Here is a 13,506-nt window from a genome sequence, read left to right as displayed (position 1 = left end):
GGAAACGCCGAATTGAATTTTGGTAACTAATTACATTTTTTTTTTTTTTAATGTTACTATTTATTATTGCAACTAATATTATTTTATACTTGTGTTTTACGAAATATTTCTCATGTTCCGTTCAGAAAATCTATTATATCATTATATCAACATTGGTGTTGGAAATACATTCAATTGCTTTTTTTTTTTTTTTAACCAATAATTAATTTAAAACAATATAACAAGAAGAAGGTAATGCTTCTATCGAAACTTAAAATTTCATTTTTTTTAGTCGGTTTAAGGTTTTACTTGAATTAATTTCATGTACTACGTCCATATTGTATTCCATCCGTTTACTTACGAAAGCGACAATTATTGTGCTATTAAATTAAAATTTCTTTGTATAAATAAAGCACTGATTAATCAAAGAAAATGACATGAAAACTCAAAATCAATAAGTATTACCTACCCACACATACCAACAATATTTAATAAATTTATATATTTACATATAGTCTTGACAAGTCAATCGTTTCTCGTAAGCTAATATAAACTGCTTATATTATAATCTACAATTTGCAGAACCTTCGTAGGTGCCTCTCTGGTATACTGATAAAATTAATTATAGATTTAATAAATTAATGTTTCAATGGATAAATTTATTTGATATTTACTGAATTCAGTTAATCAGATTTACTAATAGATAAACTAATTTTAATGACATTTATATTCATCAACTTTTATATAGTATGATATAACAAGAAAAATAATTATATTACACGAATTTAATACATAATATGAATCTCAAGTGGTTTTCTAATTGAAATTAAAAAATGAAATGTATTATAATTTATATTGTATAACATGCAAATATATAGTTACAATGAAAATTGAAAATTATTTAACTATAAATTACAGACTTAACAAATTAACTAAATTAGTTCTTTGGAAAAAATTCGTGAAATTTTGAACCAATATAGTAACCTACACATACCACTACTTACTATCATAGTAAAAATACTCCATATAGGTTTTTTATATTAGTTGGTAGAATTGTACTATAGCATAATTTAAAATATTTAATGCACTTTAAAAAAAGAGATACACGTTAGTGTAACATATGGTCTATTATTTAATCATTAGCTTTTTATATACAATAATGTATTATAAATCACATTTATTTTTTTATTAATTATCATGACTACGATATAATTTTACTCTTAATACATTATACCTTTACATTAAATTATAAGTTAAGTGATATAATATAATTCATTTTTTCGAATACATATACAAATTTTCTGGATATAATGATACATAAAATTATATTAAGATTTACAATTATAATCCTTAATCACTTTTTTGAACGTTTTCAAAAATCGATTTATCGTTTTTTATTATCTAATTATAATATGTATGGCGTAGAAACACTATATTTTTTTATTTGCATAAAATACTTGTGATTTTATTATTCATAAATGTAGTTAATTGGATTTGGATAACCCACATATTGTTTGATTTGTCCACCGAACTTATTTGAAAGTTAGGTAATACCTTACCATTTTTAGATTTACCAGTTTCATCATATTGGTGCATTTATGTTACCACATAGAATTTGACAGTTGAGCCCGTTAAAGACATTGATAGGATAAACAATAGTGGAATTACATAATATAAATTGATAAATCTCAAATTTTTAACAATAATAACACTCAGACAAAGTCTAATATTTTTTATGTTTCTAATTGCAGTTTTGAAATTAGAACATACATTGTACTGTTGAATTTAAAGGAATCTTTAATAATTACAAAATATACATAATCTATTAAATAAAATATGACACATGAAGTAGAAATCAAAATCAATTTATTCTTAAACTAGATATTCGATTCAGATAAATAAATGGTTGTTATGTAAAATTGTGTATAATAGAAAAATTTTAAATAATCCAACAAGAGTTGGTACTTAGAACAACCATTGAGCATTTAAATTGCCTTTAAAAAGTTAGCCATTTTAATGACAATAAACGACAGCCATAAATATTTTTAATCCTCAATTACCTTACTATTTTTTCTCTAATAACAGTATAATAACATGGTTATAAGTAGGTACTACGATATAGGTACATGATATTATAAAATAATAATTATTATGTAAAACAGAAATCGGTGTATTGAATATACAATAATTTAATAAAAAAATAGGAAACTACTCTGCTATACCTACAGTTGATAATATCAAGTCGCTGTAATAAATGTGTTAAATTAAAATTAAAATATAAATGATAATCATTGCGTACAAAAACCGATTCTTAACAAAGATTATTCGTCATCCTATATTTTTAAATATATTTAATTTTATATTTATATTGCTACTGTAATAATTTATTTTACTATCAATAAAATAGGTTCTTTATTGTACTAATATGCAATAACTTAAAATTAATCTAAATATTTTAAAAATTGCATTAAGTATAAATAATAATAATTTCAGTGATTTAAATTTCAAACCTTTATAAAAAAAAAAAAAATTATTAATATTTTATAAAAAAATTATTTGTTTTAAAAAGAGAAAACAATAATTTAAGTAATAATATAATTTTTCAGTTTTCTACAGTTAATTTTTATTTTATAATTTATTATTGTTCAAAAACAAATTTAGTGACTTCGTATAAACTTATTTTTAATTTCCAGTAAACATAAACTTATAATGTGTAAGTTCTATACATTATTAAATACAAAATAATCTGTACATTTTTCGATTTTTGTGATTTTAACGAATTTCTTAAAAAATTTAGTTTAAAACTCGTTTAAAAAATTCTATGTAACATAAACTCATAAAATTAATATTATTTTTGTTCTTAATTAATTTTTATATTTTTAAATATAAATAAGAACAATTTATAAGGAATCATGTATTAAATTTTTAATTTTTATTAAACAAGAACAACAATTGTATTATACTTAAATCAAAAAAAGCACCATTCTTATAAATAAAATCTGTTGTTAACTTCAAACAACATTAATTGTTTAACTGACTAATATTTTTTCTAAATTATGGCTATGGGTTAAGGTATGCATCTTTAAAACTAAGACGATGTAATGGATTTTATTTAAAAAAAAAAAAAAACAATTAATCTTACACGAACAAAAAAAAAAGAAACTATAAAAAATATTAGTAATAATTTTAGAAAACTTTTCAAAATTACTAATTAGAGCAATAATTGGAAAAATATGAATATTATTTATGAAAGTAAAAAACTGATATATATTATTTAAGTACTTTTCGAACAAAATTAATATTTAATAAGAAATAAACAATTTATGGTTTGTTTCATGTATTGATTATAAAAAAACTAACAACTCACATATTATTTATTCAGCATGTTATATTATTGTAATATCAAATATGAATAAATTGTTGATATATTTTTATATTACATTTGTACTCCGAAACATGATAATAAAAATTAATACTATAGTATTAAAGCGCTCTGTACTATAGCCAAGGCTGTCCTTATCATACTAATTTTATTTTAAACAAACTTTATTTTAACTTATTTTAATCAATCTCACTTTTTGTAGTACAAAACATTTATTTAAGTACTATTTTAAACAAATTTGTTAATAATGAAAAATTATCGGACATTTTTGCCCCGGGTATTTTTGATACAGGATATTTTTTCACCGGACCAAATGTCGTGGATCATTTGTCGTCGAATATTATTTATACATACGGGTCACCTTCCTTAAGACTAGTGGTACTCAAGGCTAATATAAATTTGTAGGGTCTAAATGTGTACACTTATTTGGACAAAATAAAAATTAATATATAACAATAAAATAAAATGAGTGATTTCATTATAATGGCATGAAAAACCGTATTTTATAACAATTAAATTAATTACCTTTGAAATTATTTTTTTGTACGTTATCTAGTTTTGTATATAAATTAATAATTTAATTAAATCTTGTAAATTCATACTATCTTTTAACTACACATGGTATATATTATTATTATAGAGTTTAAATTACAAAATTCATCGAATATAGGTAGTTGGTAGGCAGCGCAAAACTTTTTATTTTCATAAGAAGCTATTCGAAAATGTAAGGTTTTACCTGTAGGTACCAATAAATTTCATCAAAATAAATAAAAATACAATAAATATATGTATAATTTATTAGTTAGTCAATAATTTTTTATTTACCAATATGGTTTATGATTAAATATATATATTATATATACATTAATTTAGTTTTAAATTATAAATTACATTTTTATTAATAATAAATTAAAATATATAAAACAATATAAAATATCTTCTGAAGTATACATGAAGGGTCCATTATAATATAAAAATATATTAACCCTTTTAGTGTATTAAAGTTAAAAAAAAATGTTATACTTTTATGTATCTAGGACCTAGGTATAACTTATCAACAATATTATTATATTATTTATTTATTTATTGATAAAAACGCTAATCGGCTTTTTGCATATAACAGTATGAGATTATAAATTATATAATGATAATTTTTATACATTAAATGACGTAAGTGATGTAGATAACAAAATATTAATAATAAAAGTAAATATAAATTAAAAATAAAAACATAATAAGATTACAAAAATGTAAAACATATATCAACATTATTATTATTTAAACTGCACATAACTCTAACATAAGGATTATTTGATAAAAAGTTTGAACGGAAGTTGGGATGTGGAAAGACTCAGTGGATCTAGTATTAGCAGTAGGAACTCCAAAGCTTATACGCTCAAGGAGTCGTGAAGCATCAGTTTTACCCTGAATTAATTCTAATAAGAAGGTATGATCATCCCTTTGACGTTTGACCTCAAGAAAGAAGAGATTAAGAGTATCCAAGACTAGTTGATAAGAATATTAGAAATGATTAATTTTTAGAACAAAGCCAGCATATAGCTAAGGAGGCGATTGTGTACTCGTTCAACTAGTTTTATTCCAGTTCTAAGATAAGGACTTCAAATGATCGACCCGTGTAGTTGAAATTGGACGTATAAGAGTGGAATAAAGGGTGTTATTAGACAAGGTGTTGAGTTTAAGTCTAATAATTATAATAATTAAAATAATGCTACAATATCCTATTTAGCAATACGGAATAAAGACCAAGGAAATAAAACAAAAAATATTGATCAACGGTAATAGAATCCATTATATTTATTTAATGTAAATTTTAAATTATATTTTTTTTTAATAAAACTTCTTGACTGAAAACATTTGAACTAATCATCCAATCGTAAAGCGTAGGTATAACTAATTATAATGTAATAAATTAAAACAAATGTATATTAATTATTAATTATCATGTTATTTATTATTTTAATATAACTTAAATATTCCTAGTGCAGCATGTCAGCGTAAAACCTAGTTGGTTAATAATTATGTCATAACTTCAAAAAAATATTCTTTTATTTTAATCTATTGATCTGCATTTAAAAGTAGAAGACTTTTAAGAGAGATTTTTAATGGATCTGTCTGTTCGAAATGAAAAATTAATGTTATTTTTTTTTTTTTTGTTTTTAATATTTTGCTCAGTGGACTGAAAAAATCGGAAGAAAAATGATAAAAATATTACATACGTGAAATTTCACAAGTATAAAAATAAACAATACTGGGAAACTGATGTATTAAATTATACTGTCACTCCGTCGTAGTAATTCATAACATATTATTATTATAATACTTAGAATCCTAGTATTGTGTAAGGTTAAAACAACTGTAAATAACATTGAACCAACAAGCATAATTCTTAATCACTTAATTTTAATTTATTATGTAATTGTTTTAAGTGCAAACGATTTCATCAGTTAAATTATGAATAATTTAATATTCTGAAATGTTACTTCTGTGCGAACTCTGCCATCATAAACGTTAAGCCGTCTAGGAAATTAAGTAATTCCATCATGTCTCCGACGGTTATGAATACAACCGATTTCTCCGTGTAAATTAGTCGCGCTAAACAATAAACACTAAAATATCGTTATCATAGTTTTTGTACTTGGGTATATCAAAACTGAAAACATTATATCATGTATCCGTCGGATGTTCGGACCCGACGATTGTCCCGGATAATAAGATCGTCTATTTTATTTTTTTCAAACGCCTATATTGTATTTTTATGTGTTGGGATTAAATCTAAACGTATCTGTACATTTTATTATCGCGTAGGTTTATGTCGGACTCGGTAACGCGTTGAAAAACGATTTTGAAGACGAGGTTTTCCGAATTAAAAATTAAAACCAACTTGTGCGGGACGTACGATAAAAGCCTTTACGGCATTTCGATAGGTACACGATCCTCGTCGTCTGCCTGTTTACCCGTCGAACAACCAATAACCTCTCAAAGTCCTTGCCGGTGTTGATTTCCGAAGGTGTAACTCGCAGTGGCTTGTGATGTCAGGCGGTGCTCTCGAAACGACGACCAACAGACGTGATGACGTCTGGGTGACCGGGTGTTGACCAGACGGCGACGAGGAAGTGTTAATGTATACGTTCGTACTGTATAGTGTGTGTAGTACGTGCGTACGACGACGCAGCGTGTTGTCGTCATCGTCGTCGTCGACGAAAATCTTCTTTTATTGCCGAAAACCCCACCGGTGGGGGGGAGTAAGAAACCGTCGGGAAAAACGCAAACTCTAGCCTGCTAGCTACATATGTACGTACACACACGCAATGTAATAATAATATATATATACTTGTGTGTATAGCATTCGGAGTGTCACGTCCGTCCGGAGTTTACTCGCGAATGCCCGAGGCTTTTTAGCCCTTGAGCCACTGGAAAACTCGTCGTGAGGATATTTTACTTGTGAATGTTTCGGACCGTACAGTATACCATTTCGTATATACGTATAGGTACACACGTATATTATGCATGTATATTACACACATGTATTATACATAAGACATATAAGCTGCCACTATTTTGGCGCGTCCCGATCGGTTCATTTCAAGTTTGTCCGGAATATATTATTACTTCGTGACCACCGCCACCGTGTTACCGTCGCCACGCTGCAAACTGCAGAGATCGCGGGATAAAGCTTAAGTCCGCGTATTACGTCATACTACATGCAATCGGATTATATAAGTAATGCGTATATATAATTAACCTTCAAAACCATCTGACATTAAAAATCGCCTCTCAACCGAGTCGCGCTCAAATAAACCGACGTCTTCAAGCGTAGAGTTGTTTCGTCTCTTCCCCTTCCCCCAACCGACCATATTTCGAACACCGTTTGATTGCTATAATATTTAAAACTTAAAAACTATTTAATAGCAAAAAATACGACTTGAAATATAAGTATGATTATAATCCGAATAAAGTATATCATGGGCGTAATTAAGGATAACCTTTTTTTTTTTTATCGATTTTATAGTAAAACTTACACAATTGGTATAAGAAATAGAATTTAGTTTAAATCCCCACCCTCGCTACGCCCATGAAGTATATTCTTATCATTTACCTTATATACACAACACTAACAAATATAAGTCCTTTTAAAACTATGTAGATATTTATTATTACTATCTATATGCTAATAAAGGAAAACTATCATCTATAAGTTTATACCTGCCTCCATTTTTTAAACAAATAATATGTATTTATATGAAATATATAGTTTGCTTTTTTGCGAACCATATAAAAATATATTTATATTATGCAAGTTACTTTTTAATACTTCAATATTCTTTAAAACTCCGTGCGTTAAATGGAAAATTAAAACATTCTTTTAAGTTTCTAGTAATAAGTGAATGTCTTTTACCCTTTTCAAAAAATTAACTATCGTTTGTGACTAACTATAGCATTTGAAAAAAGTATATTATAAATCTATATATTATTATTTTATGACAGTTAATTATATTAAGGTAAATTTAGAGCTTATTTGATATATTTTTTCTGGTATACATTAAACCATATCGATTTCCCGACAGTCAAATGTTGAAAATATAGGTCCACGAGGTGCTTTAACGAGGTACACTTACATTTTTACATAACTAAAGCAGTCCTGGGCCAGTGGCTCTCTTTTTGCGTATCAACCACTGATCGACGCGCCGTTTTTTTATCCTATAACATCTTACCACGATGACTGTCCGGAAAATTGGTCGATTCGACGATTCCACGTTATAATATAATATTGTTTTGCTGTGGAGAGCGATTGGAGTGATTGGAGTAAGGTACTTGGGATTTTATGTGCATACGTGGGTGTACGTCATCGGAATTGGTAGAACAAGAAACGAAATTGTTTGAAGCTAAAAGCGTTGGCGTTTTACGAGCAAACATTTTATTTTTATTATTAGATTGATGTATAAACTGTATACTGGAACAGAAAAAATGGTATTCAGTATTCACCGGTGAATGCGTCACCATAAAGAAGTAAACGGTTTAAATACAATCAACTAAATATCATAAAAAAAATAAATTATTAAAACCTATGCAACAGCATGCGGAAAAATCTGTGGATTGATGATTTTAAAAAAAAAATATATATATATATATATGTAGTATTTAAATGCAGTTTGTCTCTGCCCAATAGCGAAACACTTAAAGTAATGATAATTCAAGTAAAAGTTCTATTGATAGTACTTTCTTATTATGTAAACATCAGTTTAATCAGAAACGAAAGTCATAATTGAACGTCAAAACTAAAATCAAGCATACATAAAGACCTAAGAAAAACACTTACTGCCAAAAGTGCATAATAAAATCGTTTTGTGATAAGTGCACTTGTGATATCTTTAACACAGAAATGATTAGAAAACGGACCTCGTCTAACGCGTTAGATGATGGTGGATTATTGATTTTAATATGCCTTTGTTTTACTTAAGTCGAGTAATATATAATATATATATATATATATATATATATTTAAACGTTATTGGTATTTTGCTACAATATTATCTTTTTGTTGCTTTCAACTCCGTGACTTGTAGTTAAGTTAACCGTTTTTTAGTAAATACCCCTTAAGCAAATCATTTTAAATTTTAAAAAAAAAACCAACATAAAAAAAAAACTGTAACATATTTATTCTTAAGTTTTGAGCGAGAAAGTTGTTATTTTCAATGTGTTTTTACTTTATTTTTATTTTTTCAACAGTAAAATGATGTTACCATACGCTCATCCTTAAATTATTAAATATATGTATATTAAACATTGCATAGCAAAAAAAATATATAAAAAATTTAAATGAACTGTATTAAATTAATTATTATCCAATGAAAAATAATTATTTTATCTTATGAAAAAGGCACTTATTAATGTAATACACCATCGAATTCGGTAAATACTAGTAAATACTAATAACCTTTGATAATTACCGCTTATTTTGTTTTATTGTATTTAAATATGCGTACTGATTGTTTATTTGTTGAACAACTCTTTATTGTAAATCAAATAATGATAATGTAACTAAAATGTATTGTTTAGTCTTTCTTAGCTCATGATTTTATAATAATTGTTATTTGTTACCTAATTTTAGGTTACATAATTTTTTTAACTATTGTTCGTGAATTCATGGTCGTTCAAAACTAAAATACTATCAAGTATGAAAATCAAAATAACATTAAAGGCATTATTTTATAATTGTTTTTCAATCTCTCGGTCTTAGTAATATAGATTGCAATTAATAAGTAATCGTCTTTAGTAAATAATTATCTCATCAGTTATACATTTATGTACAACACCATCAACTTAGCCATGTCTATTAATAGCGCATCTGAAATTCAGATTCTGAATTTAGTTTACCTGGATCAAAAGATTAAATTTTACTATTAATTTCAAAATAATGTGTTCTTACTTCTTAGAGAGTTAAAATTCAAAACTGTAAAGATATTTAAAATTTAAAAAATATATAGGTTTTAAGTAATTTCCTATCGGTGTTTATTCATAGTTAACAATAACAATAACAAATTATTATTTGATGAGTATTTAAAAGATTACAATTTTTATCGAGTTTTATCCATAGACATAAACTGTGTTGAATGTTATGATATTAATATATTATAAGTATTATTAGTAACAACTTACACATAATGTATCAAATATTATCAATAGTTTATTAATGATATTTATTGTTTAGTAAAGGAATTACGTATATAGATAGCGTATGTCACTGTTATTCAATTGATTATGAATATTAAGTCAATGTTTAATTTTAATATCAAAATTAATAACGTTTCCCATGTTATAATAATTTTTAGTTTACTGCTATAATATTATGTGTATTGTGTCATCTAATTCTAGTACTCTAGTTTAATTTCTATTCTAAGAATCATTTCGTATCTACTGCGTTCAGATGCGAAATAGTGGTGTATATATATATATATATCATCAATCGATTATTTTTTACAATTTATTTAAAAATCCATAAACAAGTAATTTTGAAATAAATTTATCGCTATTGAATATAATTATTGGGTTTATATTCTAAGCGGAGTGAGGAATGTATTAATATTTTAAAATTATGTTAATATTTTTCTGTCATTGCTGTTAAAAAGTAAAAAAAAATTGCTTTAATCTTTTACATTAAGGGTGATTTTTGGTATTCAATTTAGTCTAATTGATACTTTGAGTATAAAAAGTAAAGAATTCTCAATATTTTCTTAATAATTAACAGAAAGTGGGAAAATAAAATATTTATGAAAAAATAATTTTCTACAAAATGTATTTTATTTTCTTGTTGTACTTTAGAAAAATAACCATAAAAATGTATAATATGCGAAATATATTGAAGACTAGAATATAATATAAAATAAATAATGCTTAAAAGTAAATTCTGATTTTTACGTCTCCCTTTCTGGAAATCAGCTTTCTTACACAACGGTTATCATTGAATCTATATTTTTAAAATCCATTACTAGCTCTACGATGAGGTACACTCGAAATTTTGAATATACAGCTGAACAAGAGTCCAGGTTTTTTTAACGTTTAATATAACCTGCAATTTTTGAATTAATTCTTTCTATTCTCCCTTCAATCTAGTGGTTAAGCAAATCGCAAGCTAAAAAAGTATAATCTCGTCGCGTCTTTGCATGTGTAATGTTAACTGCATTCATATCATTATATAATGTAATGTGTGTGTGTCTTATATGTTTTAGTTATAAACCGTGGTACCTTGAAGAATGTTCATCTACACTGGCAACTACTTATAGCTCTGGAACTCCGGGACACGATAAAAGCGTGGCCACCGTAGACATGGATGCTAAATTACGACCCGACCACATTTGTACCGTCGAACATACTGGTAAATTCGATTTTAAGCTCAACGCAATCGATAGAACTATCACTAAATATTAAATAGCGTTTAAAGTAAACATCGAATCCACATTTCACTGTCCACATCACAATAATATTAACAATATAATAATAATTATTATTATTATTATTAATATACTCGGGGACAGGATCTAAATTGCTTTTCGCAACTCGCTGCTGTGTTTAGGATTAACGACATTTAATTTCTTCAAATTAAATTAGAAAAAAGACTTACGTTCATATTTGTATTATTATTATACATATAAGAAACATGTATGAGTATTTTTTTTTTTACTCCTTTTTTTACGTATTAAACTTGTCCTTGTATAAAGTTTTATAACACATCTACAGGTTGTCGTCCTTGGAGCTTTGACAAACTTTTGTACATAGGTTTAAATTAAATTCATGTTTATATTCCAACAAAATTGTGTGTTATTCGTAAAACCACATTTTAATCATTTTTGTGTATTCAGTTTAAATAATTTCAATAAAGTTGTTCATAAATCAATTAACTTTTGTGAATAATGTATTTGTTATTTTGGGCGCTGCTGTCGATTACATGGGTGTTGCGGTTTATATACGCATTAAACAAATTATTTATTCTTATTGCGTCCAAATACGTAGCTAAATATTGCTACTTAGGTTGATTTTCTTTTAAATTATTTTAAATCGTTTGGGCTAAACTTTCTATTATTTTTTTTTTTTTCAAATAATTTATCTGATTCTCACATTGTTACGTTGTTGTATTTAGGTCGATTTAATATTATTTGATTCATTAACAATAGCAGTATAACACACAATTACGTATATAAAATATCCATGAAAAAAAAATTATTATTTATCTTCCCAAATAAAATTTATCACATTTTACCACGATTATGGACATTATTTTTACATTTATCAATGGATCATTTTCAGGAACATCGGCTTCTGCTCCACTGGCTGCCGGGCTTTGCGCTCTAACACTCGAAGCGAACCCTGCATTGACGTGGCGTGATATGCAATACATTGTGGTACTCACGTCCAAATCGGCACCCCTGGAACACGAAGGAGGTTGGATATCCAACGGAGTGGGTCGTAAAGGTGAACTAAACTTAAGTAGTATAGTAAATATAGCATTCAATAGTATATAGTACAATGATATATGTGTACTATATATACATACACAAACACACACAATAATGCTATAAATGTATAATATATTTTTGTGTTGATGGTGGGAGGGCTATATCGTGAGATATCCATGCCCCATTACCGACTCTAGTAGCCGATAGGAGGAATGGTGGAAAGTTATGTCTGTGCTTGACCACTGGTCGTTGGCGGCCTCCCGCGGCATGTGTACGTGACTGTCCGACAGTGAACAATAAACTCATCGAAGAAAATTCTGTTTTCGAAATAATATTTCTTCGGTTTGGGCAATATAGCCAACGCCCTTTTTGTTGGTAGACTAAAAAAATATATATATTTCCAGATTTCCAATATGTCTTTGAAAACCGATTTATTATTATTTTTTTTTTTCATTAATTTTGCTTTAACTGTTTAACGCTTTACACAACTACAGCGTTAACAAATAATTACAGAAACCATCTCGTTTTCTAAACAAAAACAATCCCAAACAATTACATTTCTCTATAATTTGTTTACAATTAATAAACATTATTTAGTTAATCCTATGAGAACTAAAAGGATTTATATGTATTAATTTAAGCGTGACGTCATGTATATCGTCGTATTATACTTACTAAAAATATTTACTTTTTTCAATAACAATTTTACTGCAGCTTAATTTTATTTTCAAAACAAGAATGTTTTAAAAACTATAAAATTATTGTATTTTATTTGTTTTAAAATCGTTGAGATTATATTATGTTTAAATTAGTAACATTTAATTTGGCATTCATTCAATTTCATTTAATAAATTATCATACACACTCACATATTAAATTTATTTCTCCTTTATACTGACACTGAATTTTTGAGTTTGATAACTTTGGTAATAATCTATAAATATAATTATACATTTTTGGCAGAAGCTAAATGTTAACACATAATATAATTATGTCGTTTTTGATGAATTACTTGAGTAAAGCCACGGAGCTGCAATTTCAAAAACGAAATGTTTAAACTTTTTATTCAATTATGAAAATTTTAACACTTGTATATTTAATCAATGTTATTAGCTTGGAAATTGAAATGTAGGTCAAAAAAATAAAATTAAGAAAAATGTTTCAAATATATCT

General features: G+C 26.3%; 1 protein-coding gene across 2 annotated transcripts in view; it reads left to right on the top strand.

Annotated features, from left to right (window-relative positions):
* LOC112594348 (furin-like protease 2) overlaps positions 1-13,506 on the top strand; it is a 132,826-nt gene that overhangs the window by 95,682 nt on the left and 23,638 nt on the right. For both annotated transcript variants that reach the window (XM_025339088.1, XM_025339087.1), the window contains exons 9-10: positions 11,110-11,255; positions 12,185-12,349. In XM_025339088.1, the coding sequence (XP_025194873.1) occupies positions 11,110-11,255; positions 12,185-12,349 (311 nt within the window). The remainder of the gene's footprint in view (positions 1-11,109; positions 11,256-12,184; positions 12,350-13,506) is intronic.

Source organism: Melanaphis sacchari, unplaced genomic scaffold, assembly GCF_002803265.2.
Source record: "Melanaphis sacchari strain LSU unplaced genomic scaffold, SCAv2.0 Contig22_pilon_pilon, whole genome shotgun sequence".
NCBI classification, from domain to species: domain Eukaryota; kingdom Metazoa; phylum Arthropoda; class Insecta; order Hemiptera; family Aphididae; genus Melanaphis; species Melanaphis sacchari.
Note: the sequence above shows the minus strand (reverse complement) of the source record. Positions and strands in the feature narration are given on the sequence as shown.